Consider the following 19,217-nt stretch of genomic DNA (forward strand, 5'->3'; position numbering starts at 1 on the left):
GAGCACTCTTCATGATATGACAAGAACATAATATGTCATGATATGACAAGAACATGATATGTATGATATGATAAGAAACATGATATGTTATTTTACTTTTGTATGGCTTGTACCAAGGGTGGGCTCCATAAGCGCCCCTAGGTCGATGGTCTATGAAACGGGCCTAGTAAAAGGGATGGGCTCCTAAGTTGCCCCTAGGTCGATGGTCTATGAAACGGGCCTAGTTCCTAGTAGGTTCAAGATTAGCTACCTTGGATCTATTTAGGATGCGCGCATTTATGTATGTATGTGGTACAAGCCGGGCCCTCATGTTGAGATTATGTTTAAGTATGTATATGATATATGTTTTCAAAAGGACATCTTGCATATATTCATTTCATGATACATGTTTTCAAAAGAACATCTTGCATCTACAAGTTCATGTTATATGGTTTCCTTATGTTAATTTAAGATGCTCTTGAAAATATGTCTATGATATTTATATGATCATGTTACTACTTTATGTTTATGCTCTCACATGCTATGTTACTACTTTATGTTTATGCTCTCACATGTTGTGTTACTATTTTATGTTTATGCTCTCACATGATATGATATGATTTTATGTTTATGCTCTCACATGCTATGTTACTATTTTATGTTTATGCTCTCACATGATATGATATGATTTTATGTTTATGCTCTCACATGATATGATATGATTTTATGTTTATGCATGAGTTATGGTTTTTGTGAGTAGGAAAAAGGAACTTACTGAGCCTATGTGCTTATAGTTTATGTTTCCTTGTATTGCAAAAAAAGGAAAAGAATGGCTAAACTAAAATGAGCAGCAGGAAGGGTAAGAATATGTGTGGAAGTGGCATGGTGGAATAGATCCCTTTGTGTTTCAGAACTTATATATATGTCTTGACCTTTTATGTGAACCACGTTTAACTATATGCTTAATAACTACTTGAACTAGCATGGATAGATTATGCTCTTATGTTTTATTGTTTCATGTTGGTATGCTTATGATATCATGAATCATGTTTTAAGTAGTTGATGATAAATCAAGTTACATGTTATGTTTGAAGGATTAGTATGTTAAGCATGTTTACTATGTTATATGATTATATGGTTCACATGTCATGTTTAGTTCATATGCATATGATCAAATTAAATTTTAGACAACCCACTTCCGCTTCCATGATTTCATATGCATATACATGTATGTATGTTTTAAGTAAGTGACCTCGTCCCTTCTTTAGTAGTAGTTGAGGGGTGGGCGTTACAAGGACTATTTGGAAAACCTCGAAACCATGGTTACTCTAATGATGTCCAAGTGACTCACCATAGCCTAGAAGTTTATCCAAAAAATACTTATTTGTTGAACCCAAAGCTAAAGTTGAATCTAACATAAAGTTAAACTCAACCCTAAAATTGAACTTAATTAAGATGAGATAGGATGAAAATATGTTTATCTCACAAAATCATAGGATTTCCTGATCGAAAATATAGATAGGATGAGATGACCTAGAAACTAAAAATTTAACATTTAAAATTAAAATTAAACTCATATTAAAACCTAAAATTAAATTTTAAATTAAAATTAAACTTATAATTATAATTATAATTATAATTATAATTTAAAATTAAACTTTAAATTAAAATTAAACCTAACTTAAACTTAAAATTTAAAAATTTAAAAATTTAAAAATTAAAATTGTCGGAGGCGCCCTCAGGAGAAGCGGGAAAATTCCCACCTAAGCGGTGGAAGGCGCCTTTAGCCACTTGAAGGCTCCTTCCATAAGCTATGGAAGGGGCCTTCCATGAAGTTGGAAGGCGCCTTCGAAGAGCATTTTTCCAGCAAACAAAGACGATCTCTGTATGCATTTTCAACTGCGACAAGACGCCTTCCAACTATAGTTTCTTCACTCTTTCATCCCCAAAACCTTAAAGATGCCTTCTAGGTATATCTTACTTTAATATATCCCTTTAATACTTAGTTTATATACATTTTGTTTGTATCTTTATGCTTATATGTGTATAAAATTAGGAAAAGATTATATGTTCCCCTAGGCCTAGCAATACTCCATCTACTAATGCTAGATTCCCTACTGAGCAACTTACGGTGTCCTTTTTACAGCATACATATGTTCCATTGAAATCTAAGTACTTGAATAGGACCTTTTTTACCCAGTATTGCACCCCCATCATACAGGTCATTGAGTATTACTAGTTAGATAAACTGGTTTATTGCAGCCATGCAGTAAATCTCAATTTGTGTAATCAGTTCTATAACAACCTAGAAAAGATAGATGACCTGACCTACTCCACCAGAGTTGGTTGAAAGGATTTTCACTTTTCCCCTATCTTATTATATGATAGTTTAGGACTTAGGAGGTCAGTATGCATATTTTTGTGTTACCCTAGTAGGAATCTGCCATTTGGCAAGCCCTATTCCCATATTACATTAGATTCTATCTATATGTATTTTTTGGGGGAGGAGAGACTACCTACAGTGACTGACTTTAGGTCACTCTCCCTTAGGGTCCAAGACTATATCCTATATCGAGTCCTGACCACATGCATTCTGCCGATCATATCTCACGACGTTGCAATGATGCGACCTTCCCACTCCTTTTTGTATGCCCTTTGTCAGCATCTAGATATTGACATTGCATTACATATATTTTATAACATCATACATGCATCCAGTCTCGTCACTAGGCGTCAGGTTCATATGCCCTATTGTCACGTCATGACATACATATTTTCGACCATAGGAGTAGATATGACCCAGGGTATGTCTAGCTCCCTTAGTGCATATGACGAGTTTGGTCAGCGTCAACTAGTCCTAGTGCATATAGATATCACTACTCATGGGGTTCTAGCCTGGAGAGGTGGGTCATAGCCAAACATACCAGTTGAGGTCGAGGATGCCTTTCCACCAATTCTAGCCGAGGGAGAGGATTAGCCAGAGTTTACGGCTGAGGAGATGTTTGGGTATGCTCCGACTTTGGACTAGCCTTTAACCTCGACTCAAATCTCGACTTCTCTATCTGTCGAGGATCGACTCGCTCGACTTAAGGAGTCCTCTGCGCAGCTTTGGCAATCAGTCTTGGATGGATTCAGTACATTCCAGGGGGAGATGATCACCATATTTACTTCCCTCCAAGACGACATGACCACCAAATTCGAGCAAATTCTTCAGGCTCTGCGCACTCTTGAGCGACCCCTACCACCACCTGCTGATGATGATCGAACCTGATCATGTACATTATTATGCATTGTATATGACTTGACTTACTATTTTCAGTTAAGTGTTTTTTTCAGTTTGATTGTTAAATTAGGAATGTGTTTAATAGACTAGACCAATATTTTCAATATTATTTTCAATATTATTTTCAACATTTCAAAAATTCTAGGGCAAAATTATTTATTTAATATTTTCTTAAAATGCTCTTATTTTTATAAATTTCAAAATAAATTTTAGCCTTAGCATAGATCGAATCCATAGAATGCATATTCATATAGATTTAAAACTTGAGCATTTCACCAACATACTAGAACTACTTTGCTTGTGATTGCCAAACTTAGAAAAGGGGTGAGATGCATAGGCAGCTTGTCTGGACTTAAGATGCTTATATCAGTACATCAACATAAGTCTGGGCATTAAATACTAAATTTATAGTGATTGGGTTAAGTAATCCAAGTCAGTCAAACACTAATTGGAGAAAAAAACTTAACCTGGCTAACCAAGTGAACATTACTATCTTTTGATAACCAGTTAGTAACTAACGGTTAGATAGTTAAGAACAATTTATAGTTGATTTGATTATTTTAAAAACAAATATCAAGTTCAGGGGGAGGACAAATAAGTCAACAAAATTTTGAAAACATTCCATTTTTTTTTAAAAAAAAAACATTTTAAAAATTATTACATGTCTTGAAAAATTATTTTAATTTTGTTAAACTACTTTAAAACAATTTCAACAAAAAACTTTGAAAAAGTTTTGAACAGGGTCTTTTCAAAACTTATTTTTTAACTTTGAATTTTTTAATAAGTTGTTTTCTTTATCATTTTTGAAATGTTAAGTGATTTTAAAACTATCTTTTAACATATGTCATAAAATATTTTTTAAAGCTTTTATGGCTATAGCATTTTTTTCCTCCCTCAAGTAATCCTGAGAATTTTGTTATTGTAAAAATTTCTCCTGTTTACTTTCCCTAGAACAATTTTTTGCTTAAATATCTATTCATGTTTTTTGATGAATGCCAAAGGAGAGGTTAGGGGGTTCGGTTGATTAAGTTAGCAAACTCTGAACGAACCAAATCAAAATCCGAATAACTTAAACCATACTATTTGTCTATTTTTATATTTTTTCCTAACTTAACCCAGGTTGTCATTGCATCAAAAAGGGGGAGATTGTTGGTGCAGTTTTAAACTAACAGTCTAACTCAGGTTTTGATGAATGACAAGTAAGTTAAGTTAGGCTTTGTTGTGATCTAACCACTTGATTAAGTGTGCAGGAAATCCAGTTAAGTCAACGGGCCGAACGGATAGCTGGTACTAAATCTAGCTAGGTCGACGGACCGACCGGATAGTTGATACGAAATTCAGCTAGGTCGACGGACTGACCAAATAGCTGGTACAAAGTTTAGATAGGTTGATGGGCTGACCGGATATCTGGCAAGAAGTCCAGCTACATCGACGAGCCGACCAGATAGCTGGTACGAAGTCCAGACATGTCGATGGGCTGACCGGATATCTGGTAAGAAGTCTAGCTACGTCGACGGGCCGACCGGATAGCTGGCACAAAGTCCAGATAGGTCGACGGGTTAATAAGATGTTTGGCAAACTGGTAAGTTAAGGTAAGTCACTAGAGGAGAGTGACTAAGTGAGGACGCGTCCCGATTGGAGGGACAGTAGGCGTCGATTTAGTTTAGGTCCATTTGGGATCTCTAAGCTGAGATCTTGACTAATTTCTGGTCCTGGGAGGACAGGAACTAATTACTACCCTGTACTATTATTAAATTGTCCTAATACTTATTTTATAGAGTATTTCTGGACTAACATTGTCTTGCAGGGGAGAAAATTACCTTTGAATGAACAGTGTTCAAAGGCGCCTTCAAGCAGTGAAGGCGCCTTCGTACTGTTCATAAAAGGCACTTCCATGGCTATGGAAGGCGCCTTCCCCAAGATGAAGTTTTGACCTCGTAGCGGATAGGTGCCAGACTATTCGGGATCAAACTTGCTTCATTAGAGGCGCCTTCCATGGCTATGGAAGGCGCCTTCCATAGCCTATATAAGGCAGACTCGACCAAGCATCCTTCAACAACTACCATACAAGCTACTATGTGTTCCTTTGAGGTTATGATTACTCCGGGCTCTAGCTATGACTCCACTGCAAAGCTGCTATGCTCGACGACTGCTCCAAGGACTTCTAATCATGGCAGGTAGACCGACATCGACACGAGCACTCCCACTTAGATCTTTAAAGTGTCGGTATTTTTTTTAATTAATTACTGCAAAAGAACAAGTGCAGTGTGTTGCACTTGTTCAATTTTCTTTGTACTCGATTTTCTCTTTTGGAGGTATCGGAAGAGGCTTTTAGTGGATTACCCTTCGATAGATCCGCGGGACCTGGGTCTTGGATTAGGAGTCGCCAAAAGCTTTAAATCAAGTAAACTGTTCGTGTCTTCTCGTGCTTGCTTTTTGTGGTTTTCTTTTCCGCTGTATACTCTACTTTGATTTTAAAATCGAAAAGAAAAGTTTTCAAAAGTCACGTGATCCCCCCCTTTCACGTGTGTATTGATCCAACATTAAGATATTTAGATTTCGATTTATTTCAACATATAACCCCTTAACCCTCCCCTTTTTGGCATTCATAAAAAAAACATGAACAGATATTGAAGTAAAAAAATGTGCTAGCGAAAGTAAACAAAGTAAAAAATGTTGACAAAATAATTTTCAAGATTACTCGAGGGAGGAAAAAATGTTATAACCATAAAAGTTTTTTTAAAAAATATTTTATGACATATGTTCAAAACTTTAAATAGTTTTGAAATCACATAGCATTCCACAATGATAAAGAAAAAAATCTCAAAGATGAAAAGTTAGTTTTAAAACAACTTTTTCAAAAACTTTTTCAAAGTGTTTTCAAGACAACTTGGAAAATAGATTTTTTTAAAAAAATTAAAGATATCTTTCAAAATAAAGTAGCATTTTCACAAGGTTAATAACGTTGAAAATATTATAAAACCTATTAACATTAGAAACTTTAAAGTTTTTCAAAAAAAAAAATTGAAAATGCTAAGTTCTCTAAAAGAAACTTTAAAAGATTGAAAGTTAAGGTTTGTCAAAACAAAAGTCAAAATACTAACTGCTGCAATATTTCAAATTGTGTTAAAGCAGTTTGGAAAAATTGAATCAGTTTTTAAAATAATTTTTCAAAATATGTGATAATCTTTTTCAAAAATAGATTTTTGAATAAAAAAAATATTTTCTAAATTTATTAATTTATTAATCCTTTCAAGCAAAGTGAAGATGGTTTTCAAAATACTTTTTATAAAGATTTTTGCTAATATTTTTCAAAACGCTTTGCTAGTATTTTTCACAAATTTGAAAAAACATGATTTTTGAAATAACATTTGAATAAAACTAAGTTTTTAAGTATTTTTCAAATAGCTTTCCTAAAGAGATTTTAAAGTAAAATATATTTTAAGTATTAAACATGAGTTTTTCAAGTAGTTGTCCCTCTTAAATTGATTATCCCCCTTAATTTGATACTAAGGTTTGGATTTATTTAACTTACTCAAAATACTACCTCCCCCTAAATTTGAGATTATGTCAAAATAATGTTTATTTAAAATTGGTCCTTAAATGTCTTAGTCTCTTAGGATTAGATCCAAATTAATAGTTTAATAATATTTTCAAGGAGTATTTTCAAAATATTTATGAGGGTTTTCAAAGACTAAAGATTTTTCAAAATTGTTTTTTTGTTTTAAAACTATTTGGAAGAATTTTCAACCCTTCCTCTCCCTTAAGCTAATTCCTCCTGATTATTTTGTTAAATACAAGAATGTTTACCTAAGTATCTAAGGGATTTATTAAGATAAGCTTCATCATTAATCAATTATTCTTGGATTAAGATAAGAAATTTATTATTAACTCAATAATAATTAATTTGTTACTAACTCAATACTTATTTGATTAAAATAATCTAAATTTTGTATTAATTGATTGAGTTAATTGACTACTGAAATTATTAATTTTAATATTAAGTGTTAATTAAGTTTAACTTAAACAGATTATTGATTAAAGTTGAGTTAGGTTTAATTAAGTTGTAAGTCTGAGTTAAATTTATTAGAATTATTAAATAGAGTTAAGTAAAATTAAGACCAAACTTAGTCAATCTTTAATAAATTATGATTTAATTAAAATACAGAAGAAATAGGATTGATTTCTATTGAAATGATATTCCAAATTAGGAATGACGATAATGAGAGGCACACTAAGTTGAAGAAGGGTAAAAGAAGTATATAAAATGAGAGGCACACTTTTCATTTATATCCAAGGAACAACACAATTGTAGTTTTATTCAGTAAAAAAAGAAGCAGCTTTTTTGTCATCACTGAAAAACAACAAAAGATGAATTCCTTTTTACATACAAAACCACAATGCAAAAGGGTGACAATCTTAAACACGAAACACCTATTAACAAAATAAAATACGAAAATAATATGTCACAAGTAGTTCCAGTAGTTTCTCTAATTCCCGTTATAGAGAATATTTCTTTTAACAAATGATAAATTTTATATTTACTTGAATGATTTTATATTAATAAGAATAACACAACTTGCTCATGAACAAGGCAGACATTGTTAGGAAGTCACACTGCATAAATTTAACTTCTAAAAAGTTTATCATTGTAATAAGAAAACTGACATGAGTTGTGATGCTAAAGCCACTGAGTGATTCCGTCAAAACAGTCCATGTTCATTGTATTTACAAAACCTCAAGGAACAGCATCGCCAGTGTGGCTCAGAGAAAGAGCTTCTCATCAAGGATAAAAATAAGGGCCATACGGCGGTGGATGCTGCGATGGTACGTATGGGGGAGGTATGGTTGCTACCCTGGGATAGCCACCGTAATGAATTGGGCGCTCATAGAAATCGCCAGGAGCGATAAAACCTGCAGCCTCTGGTAGATGAAGATAAGACCCGGGATGTCCAGGAATCATGCCGTGAGGTCCTGGCAATGACCTTCCTGGAGGCAAGGTCTGCTCGGCCACAGTGTTGGGTGTCAATGTGGTAGTGGATGGCCGTGAACGCTTATTCGGTTTCTGCTGGTTCTGAACTTTCGAGTGTGAAGCAGCACCGGCGTTCTTCAGAGCGGCAGCTGAAGTCCGCTTCTTTGATTCTTTCTGCTTTGATTCTTTCTGTTTCTCCAATTCTACAATCTGCTTGTCAAGCTCTTCACGTGGATATTGGTTCTCAAGGTTATACTCTTCAATCGCTTTGACTACGGATTTCAATGCACCGAGTTGCTTTGAGATGGCTATATTCTGTTGCAGTATATATTTACAATGCTTAGTGATCCCATTTTAGTTAGCTTAATCATGTGAATAACGAGAGGATCTGGAAAATACCTCTGATTCAGCTGAATAGTTTCTCTTTTTTCTGACATCTTGAGCAGCCGCCTTTGTTTCATCTATGTAGGCTTTCAATAGAGGAACCGGCAGGTACTTATCCACTAAATCAAAAGCATAAACAAACTTTACCGAATCGAGCTGCCGCCCTTTATGGTTCAGTTTCTCAATTAGATCTGCCACAAGAAAAAGTGTTGTTAGATTGAAAGTAGAGTACTAAACCATGGGGACTGCAAGCTAGCCAAAGAACTCATTCAGCTTGTATATCGAGAAACTTTAAATAGAACATGGGAAGACAGAAGAGAGCAATCAGTCTGATAAACCTCTTTAAGCTCAAAAGTTCATGAGTTAACAGATGTTTCAATGGCCCTCCATTTCAATAAAAAAAAGGCAGATTCAAATCAATTTGGCTTTTGCAAGAGATGTATGCAACTCATCTTTAGAACACAAGGCAGAGAAAATATTCAAAATATATGCAAGATAAAGAAATCAAGGATCCATAAAAGCAGACGATCTTGTTTATGCTGAATTTACTCCCAAGTTCAAAGAATTAAGAAAATGAGAGGGGGATGCAATATGCATAAGGGAATATTGCTTGCAGACATAAAATGATTTTTGAAGTGTCACCATGTTTTATGGATTTGGATTTTTTTTTCTATTTTGATTATGCTTTATTAATTTATTAAGTATCCTTTTATCACTGTTTTAAAAAAACCGCATGAAGACCATTTAGAGATTAAGCTAGCATATAATGCAGCCTGTGGACAAATATGTGGTGCATCATGAAAAAATTCCTTGATTATCTCAACAACAGCTATAACATTATAATTACCCTTCTTTGTCCCAACTATTGAGGTTGGCTATGTAGATTTTCTCCTTGCAGGGAGGGAGCAATATTGCTGGGAAAGTAGCAATATTGAATTGATAGCTTATTGCAGTAGCTAGAATTTTTATTGATCTCGCTCAAGATAATTCAACTCATCTAAGAACAAAATATATTAGTTCTTTTGAATATGTTCATACAATGTTGGACCAATTATAATTAGTCCATTTTCTTTTGAATATGTTCATGACATCTCAACCTATTTACAGTACATCTCTCTTGGTATATCCAGACAATAGGTAAGAATATAAACTGAAACACTCTGAAACTACAAAAATAATTATTAAATCGTTAGCACCACATAAAAACAATCCTCCTAGAATAGTTATTAATACAAATAACATAAACTCTGTTATAGCAATTTTTGTACATTCAATGTACTCTACGGATAGAGGAATACATAGAGTTGAACATAGTAAAATAAGAAATTGAAAGATTTCGTTGAAATTGATCGTTTGTAAATTTCCCAAAAAGCTAATTATAGGTTCTTCTCTCCGTCGAACAATAGGGTTGTTATGATTATTACTAAACATGTTGAAGAGATGAAATAAAACAAAGGTCTATCCTTTTGATCAGAGGTTGAATCGATCATCAAAAGAAGAATTAGGCTAAAAATTAGGATAAGTTATGGGAAAATGAAACTTCCATGGAAGAGGCTTAAACGAAACGCTTTCATAAAAATTCTCGTAGAATCGAGAATAAAGTTTTCATTTTGTATATGTCAAATCATGAATTAGTAACTGCATCCAATCTCTGAAAAAGTCTCAATTGTTTTGAACTTTCTATTTTTGGAATAGGATATTTACGAAATCCCCATGCATAGGATCAAGCCTTATTCCATGATATTTCCATAAGATTCCTCTTTTTTATTCTTAAGCAAGAACCCGAGAGGGCTTAATTGATCATGGTTTATGTTTCATCTTTCTTTTGCTTTTGGTTTGTTTTGAAAAAGATATTGTCCGATTCTTTTTCTATTAATTCTTTTTCAATCAAGATATATGGATCCATGTGTCTATATAGATCATGCTCGTGGATTAACAAAAATGTGCAAAACCTCTATTTACCTCGATCATTATGAGTCTCCTTTTTTTGTATGTATTCAAATATTGTCCCTATGCTACAGGGTAGGGATAGAGAAAGAGGAAAAAACCGAAGATTTCACATAAAGCTTTTTTTGTTTTTGATCGAAAAAACAATTTGATTTATTTCGAAAAGCCCAGATTCCAAATGAACAAATTTAAACTCGAAAAGGATCAATCTGATTCTCGAAAAATAAGAGGTAAAGGGATTGATCGAGTAAGATTTCTTGTTCTTATCTTATTATAAGATTATATGATTGAGATTTGATCCATCGCATATGTTTGGTAAAAAGAATAATCTTCCCCTTTCCTTTGATCATAAATGGTAAGTGTTCCATTGGAACATGAAAACATGACTAAATTTGTCTTAGTTACTCTTCGGTGCAGGATGGAATAAGGGATGAGATTCTCAAACTAAGAAAAGGATCCAATTATTTCAAAAGATTTGAACGAGGAGTCGTATGAGGTGAAAACCTCATGTATGGTTCTGTAGAGTGACAATAAGGGTGACTTATCTTCAACTTTTCCATTATCACCCCCAAAAAACCAAACTCTGCCTTAAGCAAAGTTGCCAGAGTACGATTAACCTCTAGATTTGAAATCACTGTCGTGGTATTGGCCAAAATTTACAATTACATTATGTAGTATTAATAAGAGGAGGAAGGGTTAAGGATTTATCCGGTGTGAGATATCACATTGTTCAAGGAACCCAGGATGTTGTCGAAGTAAAGGATCGTCAACAAGGGTGTTCTAGTGCATTGTAGATTCTTATCCAAGACTTGTATCATTTGATGATGCTATGTAAATCGCTAGAAACATGTGAAGTGTATGGCTCTGGAGCAGGCTACCATGAGACAAAAATCTTTTTTCTAAAGAGATTTGATTCGGAACTATTATATGTCCAAGGTCCAATATCGAATCATTTCAAAGCTTTCCCTTACTTTGTCCGTGTCAACAAACATTCAAAATACCTCGACTTTTTTAAAACATGTCAAGTCAAATAGCAATGATTTGAAGCACTTCTTTTTACATTACACTATTTTGGAAACCTAAGGACTCGACCGTATGGATATATTAAATACAGGATTTCCAATCCTAGCAAGAAAAGAAGGAAAACGGATAGTCAATTTAAAGTGAGTAAACAGAATTTCATACTTGATCTCATAGATACATATAGAATTATGTGGAAAGACATATTCGATGAAAGTCATATGTACAACTCGGACGGAGGTCTTTCATATCTTTCAAGATCCACCCTACAATATGGGGTCAACAAGCCAAAATATGTAATTCATTTTTAGCCTTATAAAAAGAAAACTAATTCTTGAACCCCTTTCACACCCATGTCACGTCAAGGTACCACAAAAGAAAAATCTACAAAATCCATTCCAATTTATCGTAATCAATTAGTTAACATGTTGGTTAATCGTATTCTGAAACACGGAAAAAAATCATTGGCTTATCAAATTTTCTATTGAGCCATGAAAAAAGATTAAACAAACAACGGAAACAAATCCACTATCGATTTTACATCAAGCAATATGTAACATAACTCCAGATATAGCAATAAAAGTAAAAGCAAAAGCAAGACGTGTAGGCAGATCAACTCATCAAGTTTCTATTGAAATATGATCTACACAAGGAAAAACACTTGTCATTCGTTGGTTATTAGCGTCTGGGTCGAAATATGACTTTCAAATTAAGTTCCAAATTAGCAGATGCTGCCAAAAGGAGTGGTGATGTCATACGTAAAAAGGAGACTCATAGAATGGTAGAGGCAAATAGAGCTTTTGCACATTTTCGTTAATCCAAGAGAAGGATCTATATAGACACATGGATCCATACATCTCAAACAAAAAAGAATCAATAGAAAAAAAATCGAACAATATCTTTCTCGAAATAAACCAAAAGGAAAAGAAAGATGAAACATAAATCATGATAAACTAAGAATAAGACAGAGGAATCTGATGGAAATATTATGGAATAAGGTTTGATCCTCTTCATGGGAATTTCGTAAATATCCCATTCCAAAAATAGAAAGTTCAAAACAATTGGGGCTTTTTCACATATTGGATACAATTACTAAACATGAGGGTTGCGCTCATTGCGGGATTTAACCCAACATCTTACGGCACGAGCTGACGACATCCATGCACCACCTATGTTCGCGTTCCCAAAGGCACCCCTCTCTTTCAAGAGGATTCATGACATGTCAAGCCCTAGTAAGGTTCTTTGCTTTGCATCGAATTAAACCACATGCTCCACCGCTTGTGCGGGCCCCCATCAATTCCTTTGAGTTTCATTCTTGCGAACGTACTCCCCAAACGAGTATGTATGACAAAATATCAATTTAATTGTTCTAAGCAACCCATTTAAAGAGGCTTTACAATAATTAATATATCAAATTAATTAAGCCAAACAATTTATAGGTCTGTATAGTAATATTTACATAAAAACTTAAGCAATCATGTAGCAAATTAGGAATAACACAACATAGAACAATGAATATTACCTGACTCCATATTTTTAAAAACCCGAGTTTGATGAATAAAACCAATGTTCAGTGTTTTTGTAAGAATTACCACATGTGTATTTTGCATACATCACAAATTACCAAAGATTGCATCAGCCAAGGATGAAATAAATGCATTTATGTAAAAGATAACATATGTTAATTTTATCAGTGACATAAAAAAACCAAATTTAAATAATCTGACTAAAATATGTGAAAGGAGATAGCAATTAGAATCACAGAAAAAGTGTCAAAGTTAGAATGTCATAGCGTTTTTTGATAACTTTCATTATTGAATAGCTGATATGTTACTCTTAGAAATTTGGAACAGATAAATTTTTAGGGAAACACCTCTGGCCATTCTAAATTTTCAAAAGTTAAAGTTTGATCCAACATGAATTAGATAAACCAAACCGACATCATATTCATATGACTAGAAGATTCAAGAATGAACAATTTGCCACAACCTAGAAGAGATCCTCAGGATTATTTGCTAAAACAATTAACGGTGGCCAAGTACAATTAATTAAGGAAACATGTTAACAAAAATAGTAGCTAATTAGACATGTATTGTTCAGTCAGATGAAACATATGATGCTTGTATGTACAACATCAAGCATATACCCAAGAAATTTACAAGCATGAGTTTAGGAATTACACTATCATCATGAATGATGAGTATCTGTGCAAGCATTGTGCTATAACAGACACATTAGGAGACTAAATAACCACTAACACAGACAAGTATACAGAGAGAGAAATGAGCAGTGAAAGATGTGAACCAAAAATGTCAGATGTCAGATGTCAATGGGGAAAAACGAGAAGATTGTGTGTTCAGTACCTGAGACTATGAATATTACGGGATGAGAAAAGATGCTTAGGGTATAAAGGAATGCACAAATGCGATTACTACCAACAGAATCATAACTTGCCAACAAGGCAACACCAATAGAAATTCAAGTTCATACAAAATAAAGAGCTACAAGTACAAAGCAACCTCAATTACATGTTAAGAAAATCATGCTTTCTAACTGCAACACACTCTTTTTCAACTTGGAAACTGAATGGTTATGACAAATGTATTGCTTAGAAGTACCTCTAAGGGATTCATGACACACACTACTATTTAATTATTATTGCAACCGCAACAGTCAAGTATGTCAGATGCTCATTTTATTCAAATGTCCGCCGCAAAAAGAAAAACCATTTTAGTAGAGATACGATAACACTAAACTGTAGTGTATCCAAAAAGAACTTTGTCAATCATAATTTATAAAATATATGTCGACAACGATTGCTGCACTTGACTCACGAAACTATGTTGCTGAATATAAATGTATTTAGAAAATATGGAAATTGAAAAAGAAAACATGGTGGCAATAACGAATAGACAAACGAGCAATAGTTACATGGCCTATCGCATCAAAAATAATAGACAGAGAAAACAAAAGATGAACTTGTAAAATTAATACAATTTCAAATAAAAAGAACTACCTCAGTAAGCACTGATCTAGGAATAATAAATGAAATCCGCAAGTCTAAAATAATTAAAATGCATCCCATTCGATGAGTTAATATAAGCAAAAAGTGAGAAACATTCTAAAGCAAAGCAATGTTTCAAACATAAACAATAAATCAAAGGTAAGAAAGGATTTTTTTTCTTCCTAACGCAAACAGTATTCCTGATGCCATTTATGCATAACAAGGAAGCATGATGAAGATAAACTCATCCGAATTCAAAAGTATATTTCAACTGAATGGCGCCACACTTAATCAAAAAGAAAAGGATGTCTGGTTCCAGCTTACCAGGAACATACTCGGTGAGACTCAGACTTCTGCAGAGATGCACAGCCTGCTTTCTGCGGCAAATCAAAACGAGTAGTTCCAAGAGCCCGTCCACCGTAAACTCTGAGACCAACCGATACGAAACAATCAATTGTATCAACCCGATGACGTCCATACCGTTGTCACTGCCTTCATCTATCAGGTTCTTCTTCCACTCCCTAGCCAGCTTCAAAGCTTGCTCTCTTAATGGCGGCCCGATATTTGGCTCAATAGTCATGAGGCGCTCGAGAAGGTTAATGCAGGTCCTCCTGGTCGTGAGCTTCTCGACAGCATCACCTTTGGCCGTCGAGGAAGGGAAATAGAACATGTCCAAGGCATCGAGGACCAGCTTGGCAGGGTCCGGGGAGGATCGGATGGCAGGCGTAAGCTCATAGCGAATGGACTCCGAATCTTTGCGGTGATTGACGATAAAGGAGACGAGGCCCTTCCCGTCCATGTTGGCGCAGAGGGCCGCGAGCTCCGGCCTCGGGGCCGACTCATGCTCAGGGACAGCACTGGGCTGCTCCTCAGTGGAGGGATTCTCTTTGGAATATGGGACGAAAGAGTGGGGCGGCAGAGCGGTGGGGGGCTTAGTTGCCTCCTTGGCTCGAAGGGCTTCGAAGTCTCGGCGGATAGTGGCTTCGACGGAAGAGATGTGGGCGTCGATGTCTTTCCAATCGGGAACGGAAATGGGGAATGAAGAGGACGAGAGGTGGGTCCGGAGGGCCTCGAACGCGCTTCGTAGTTTCTCCTTCTTCTCTGGGATCGCTGCGATCTCCTTCTCGATCTTGGCGATGGCCATCGGGGAGGAAGGCTGGCGGAGATCGTCGGGAGAGGAAGACGGCGGCCGGACCCAAGAAAAACAGGGGGGTATGTTGTTGAGTAGGGTTCCAGATCTGAGCAAGGAGCGGAAAAGGGGTTGGAATTTTTATGTCCAAAGTTAAATCGACCCGACCCGACCCGATCTGACCCATTTGATTGGAGTTGATTTTACAATTTTATTTAGTTATGATTGTATGAGTCAATTTAGTAAAAAAAATAAAATAAAATCCGCTTAACAATAATTTTTATTTTTTTAACAAATAAATAAATTTTACTCAAAATAAACGATATTTTTTATATCGGAATCGTCCTTCTGTCAACACCCTCTCTCCTTATAGAGCGGTGAGATGGATTAATTCATGATGGGACGGGTCGATCCATGATGGATCAATCATTAGGTGGGGTGGGACGGACTGATCCATCAATATGACGGATTGGAAAATTTTCAACTCAACCTAATCCAAGGCGGGTTACGGATTTAGCAGACCAACTCGCGGATCATCAAAATTTTTTAAAAAAAAATATTTTATATTTTCAATGTTTTACTTCGGAAAGTTTTATCAATTAAATGTATCTACAAATATATATTTTAAATATAAATGGACAAACAAATATTTATGTTGGATGAAAAGTATTATTTTTATTTCAAAATTATAACAAAGAAAGATAATAAAATGACATAAAACTTAGTTTACATATATTTCTCAACCCGCGGACCAACCTAAGCCCGTCGTGGGTCGACCCGCACGGGTCAGCCCACGACAGACTTGAGTTGATAAAGTTTCAAACCAACCCGCTTAAATTATTTGGCGGGACGGACTCATCCGACGGACCTAACCCAAATTGACGACTCTATCTCCTTCCTCCTCCAACAACTTTGGGCGATGGAATGATAAAAGACTTGTACAATTAATCACATATTTATAAGTCAATTTCTAATTAAGGCGCACCATGCAAATTAATCTCTTTCAATGAGAAGACAATAATCCTAGAGCGTTGATTATGAAGCCACAAAAGTTGAAATCGTTCACCTCTAGCGTTCCCATCATACTCGATCTCAAGTCATCATGAAAAAGGTAAATTATGACAATCGAGCGGGTAAATGGTGGGTGAGGTGAGATGTACAGGATCCAGGGATTTACGCTCTAATAGCTCCATGATTCGACTCCGCATTCTCAAGTTGGCAAACGAATCATTATTTACCAACTCGAATGACCCATGAAATTGAAGCCAACCTGAGGCGTACCTATGTTCGGTGGGCCTAAAATAATACTAAAAAGTTAACTATTTGATTATGATAAATAACGGTAAATTTCAGTTTATAAATTAATAAATACATTAATAAACTAAAAATAATATATTATATCAAAAAAAAAATTAATAAATATTTAAAATAATTATATAAACACTACTCATATAGTTATTTAAAAACAAAAAATATTTATCGAATTTAGATAATTCAATTATCGTACTATTTCTTTCTAATCGACAACATTACTAACTTATTAAATCTATCATGTGACATTGTTGATTGAAGATAACTTGATTAACTTCAATTGCGAAAAACTTCTTTATGTAGCTGCAACTGTTAATGGCATGATTAATAAAATCTTATAGACAATATAAGTATTTAGGAATAAACCATCCATTTTTTATTAGATATTGTAGTATATCAATTGCTCATTTTACATTTGTTACCATCAACTCTAAACACAACTCGTCATCATTAATGTCTGAAAGCCCATCGTGACTCAAAAATTATTAAAGCTTCATACAAGAGTTTATCAAGCTAATTACAAAATCACCCTTTAACTTCTCTAAAAAATCAATAAAAATCCAAAAATCTCTTGATATTGTTTAAATTGTTCAAATCGAATTTGAAGAGAAGATCGAGCTTGATCAATCATAAATAGAAAATATTCAATTTTAAGAGATTCTTCACTTGATTGTGTCATATCATCATTGTCACTTTCATCAAATTATTTTTTCTTCTTCGAATAATGTATTTTTTTCAAAATTTAGATTCAATCCCCATGACACTTGTCATTTGTATAACTTCATTCATGGCACTAGCAAACCCCTCTTCTCTAAATTCATCAAGAAACTGATCAAGTCATTATAAGAGGTTGATTGCAATATCAATATTCATATCTTCAGATTAAATAAATTTACTCACATTATTTATTTCTCATAACAAGTTATACTAGATTTACTTTAGTTTAAGTTTAGATTTAATAATTAAAAGGTACTTGACTATAACTTGATTTGTAGGGTTTAAGTTTTACCTTAGACTTGTAACCCAAGTCTAGATTTTGTAGATTAGTTAAATTATTAATAATCTTTTCTAACTTATATATTTTATCTTTTAAAATATTACTTTGTTTCTTTAATTTTCTAATAGTTAATTTATTATTAAATAATTTTGAGTTATTCTTATTTAGATTTGAATCAAATTTATTCATTGTATTATTAACATGCATATCTAATTTTCTAGAGAAATCTATACTAGAGTAAGCAGAATTAGTTAGGGTACATAAATGTGTTACAAAAATTATATTTTCATGTAATGTAAATTTACTTACCTTGATTTCTCCCCCTGGATTCTTGGGTCTTCTTTCTGTGCATTGTCATTTGCAGTGCCCCGTTTGTTTGTACTTGGAGCATTCAAAGTGCTTCTTCCCTTTTCGGATCAATTTCTCCTTCTCCTTCGATTGTGCTGGCCGAATCTTATGAGTAGGACACTTATTTCTATAGTGCCCTCTCTCCCTACACTTAAAACAGGTTATATGAAATTTATTATTTGAATTTACAATATTACCTTTTAGATCCATGATAGGATTCTCCCCCTTGATTGTTACCATCTCAAATTCAGATTCAGATTCAGTTATCTCTTCTTTGGCCATCAGTGCTATGAAATCGGTCTGATCCGATTCTTTTAAGTCTGGTTCAGATGTTGACTCTGGAGATTCGAACTTTGGTTTGACTTGATCTTTTAACTCTGAAAGAATCTCATGAAGCTTGAGTAATTTCTCCCAAAGCTCCTTAGCATTGTTGAACTTTCCAACTCGATCAAATTCTGAATTTGTTAGTCTGCATAGGAGAGTCCATGTTGCTTTTACATTTGCCTCAAATTTTCTTCTTGTTTGTGCATCCCACTTGTCATAGGCGATGGCCACACCTCCTTCGGTGGGGGGAATAAATCTGATCTGGACTATGGTCCATATCTCTACTTGGGTTTTCAGTTAGTGCTCCATCTGGTCTTTCCAGTATCCGAAATTTTCACTGGACAAGAGTGGTAGGCATGTGGTGCTTTCCTCATCTTGGTAGACCATTAAAAAGGAATCTCGCACACAAAGAAAAATAAAAACAAATGTTCCAAGACTTGGTCTTGGATTAGTAGTGCGGGAGAAAGATAAAAATAACAATTCACTAATTTCAAAAATAATAATAAAATATTTAAAAAA

The 19,217-nt window shown here is 34.4% G+C and overlaps 1 protein-coding gene and 1 pseudogene across 1 annotated transcript; one reads left to right on the forward strand and one right to left on the reverse strand.

Moving 5' to 3' along the window:
- Positions 1–7,884: 7,884 nt before the first annotated feature.
- Positions 7,885–15,841, reverse strand: LOC121969927 (truncated FRIGIDA-like protein 1). Its single transcript, XM_042520252.1, has 3 exons — positions 14,914–15,841; positions 8,634–8,809; positions 7,885–8,549 (listed from the first exon to the last, which is right to left on the reverse strand). Exons 1-3 carry the CDS (start codon positions 15,731–15,733, stop codon positions 8,046–8,048), a joined length of 1,500 nt encoding a protein of 499 aa, XP_042376186.1. The 5' UTR covers positions 15,734–15,841; the 3' UTR covers positions 7,885–8,045.
- Positions 11,939–12,794, forward strand: LOC121969934 (annotated as a pseudogene).
- Positions 15,842–19,217: the final 3,376 nt, after the last annotated feature.

Source organism: Zingiber officinale, chromosome 1B (assembly GCF_018446385.1).
Source record: "Zingiber officinale cultivar Zhangliang chromosome 1B, Zo_v1.1, whole genome shotgun sequence".
Taxonomy (NCBI): Eukaryota; Viridiplantae; Streptophyta; class Magnoliopsida; order Zingiberales; family Zingiberaceae; genus Zingiber; species Zingiber officinale.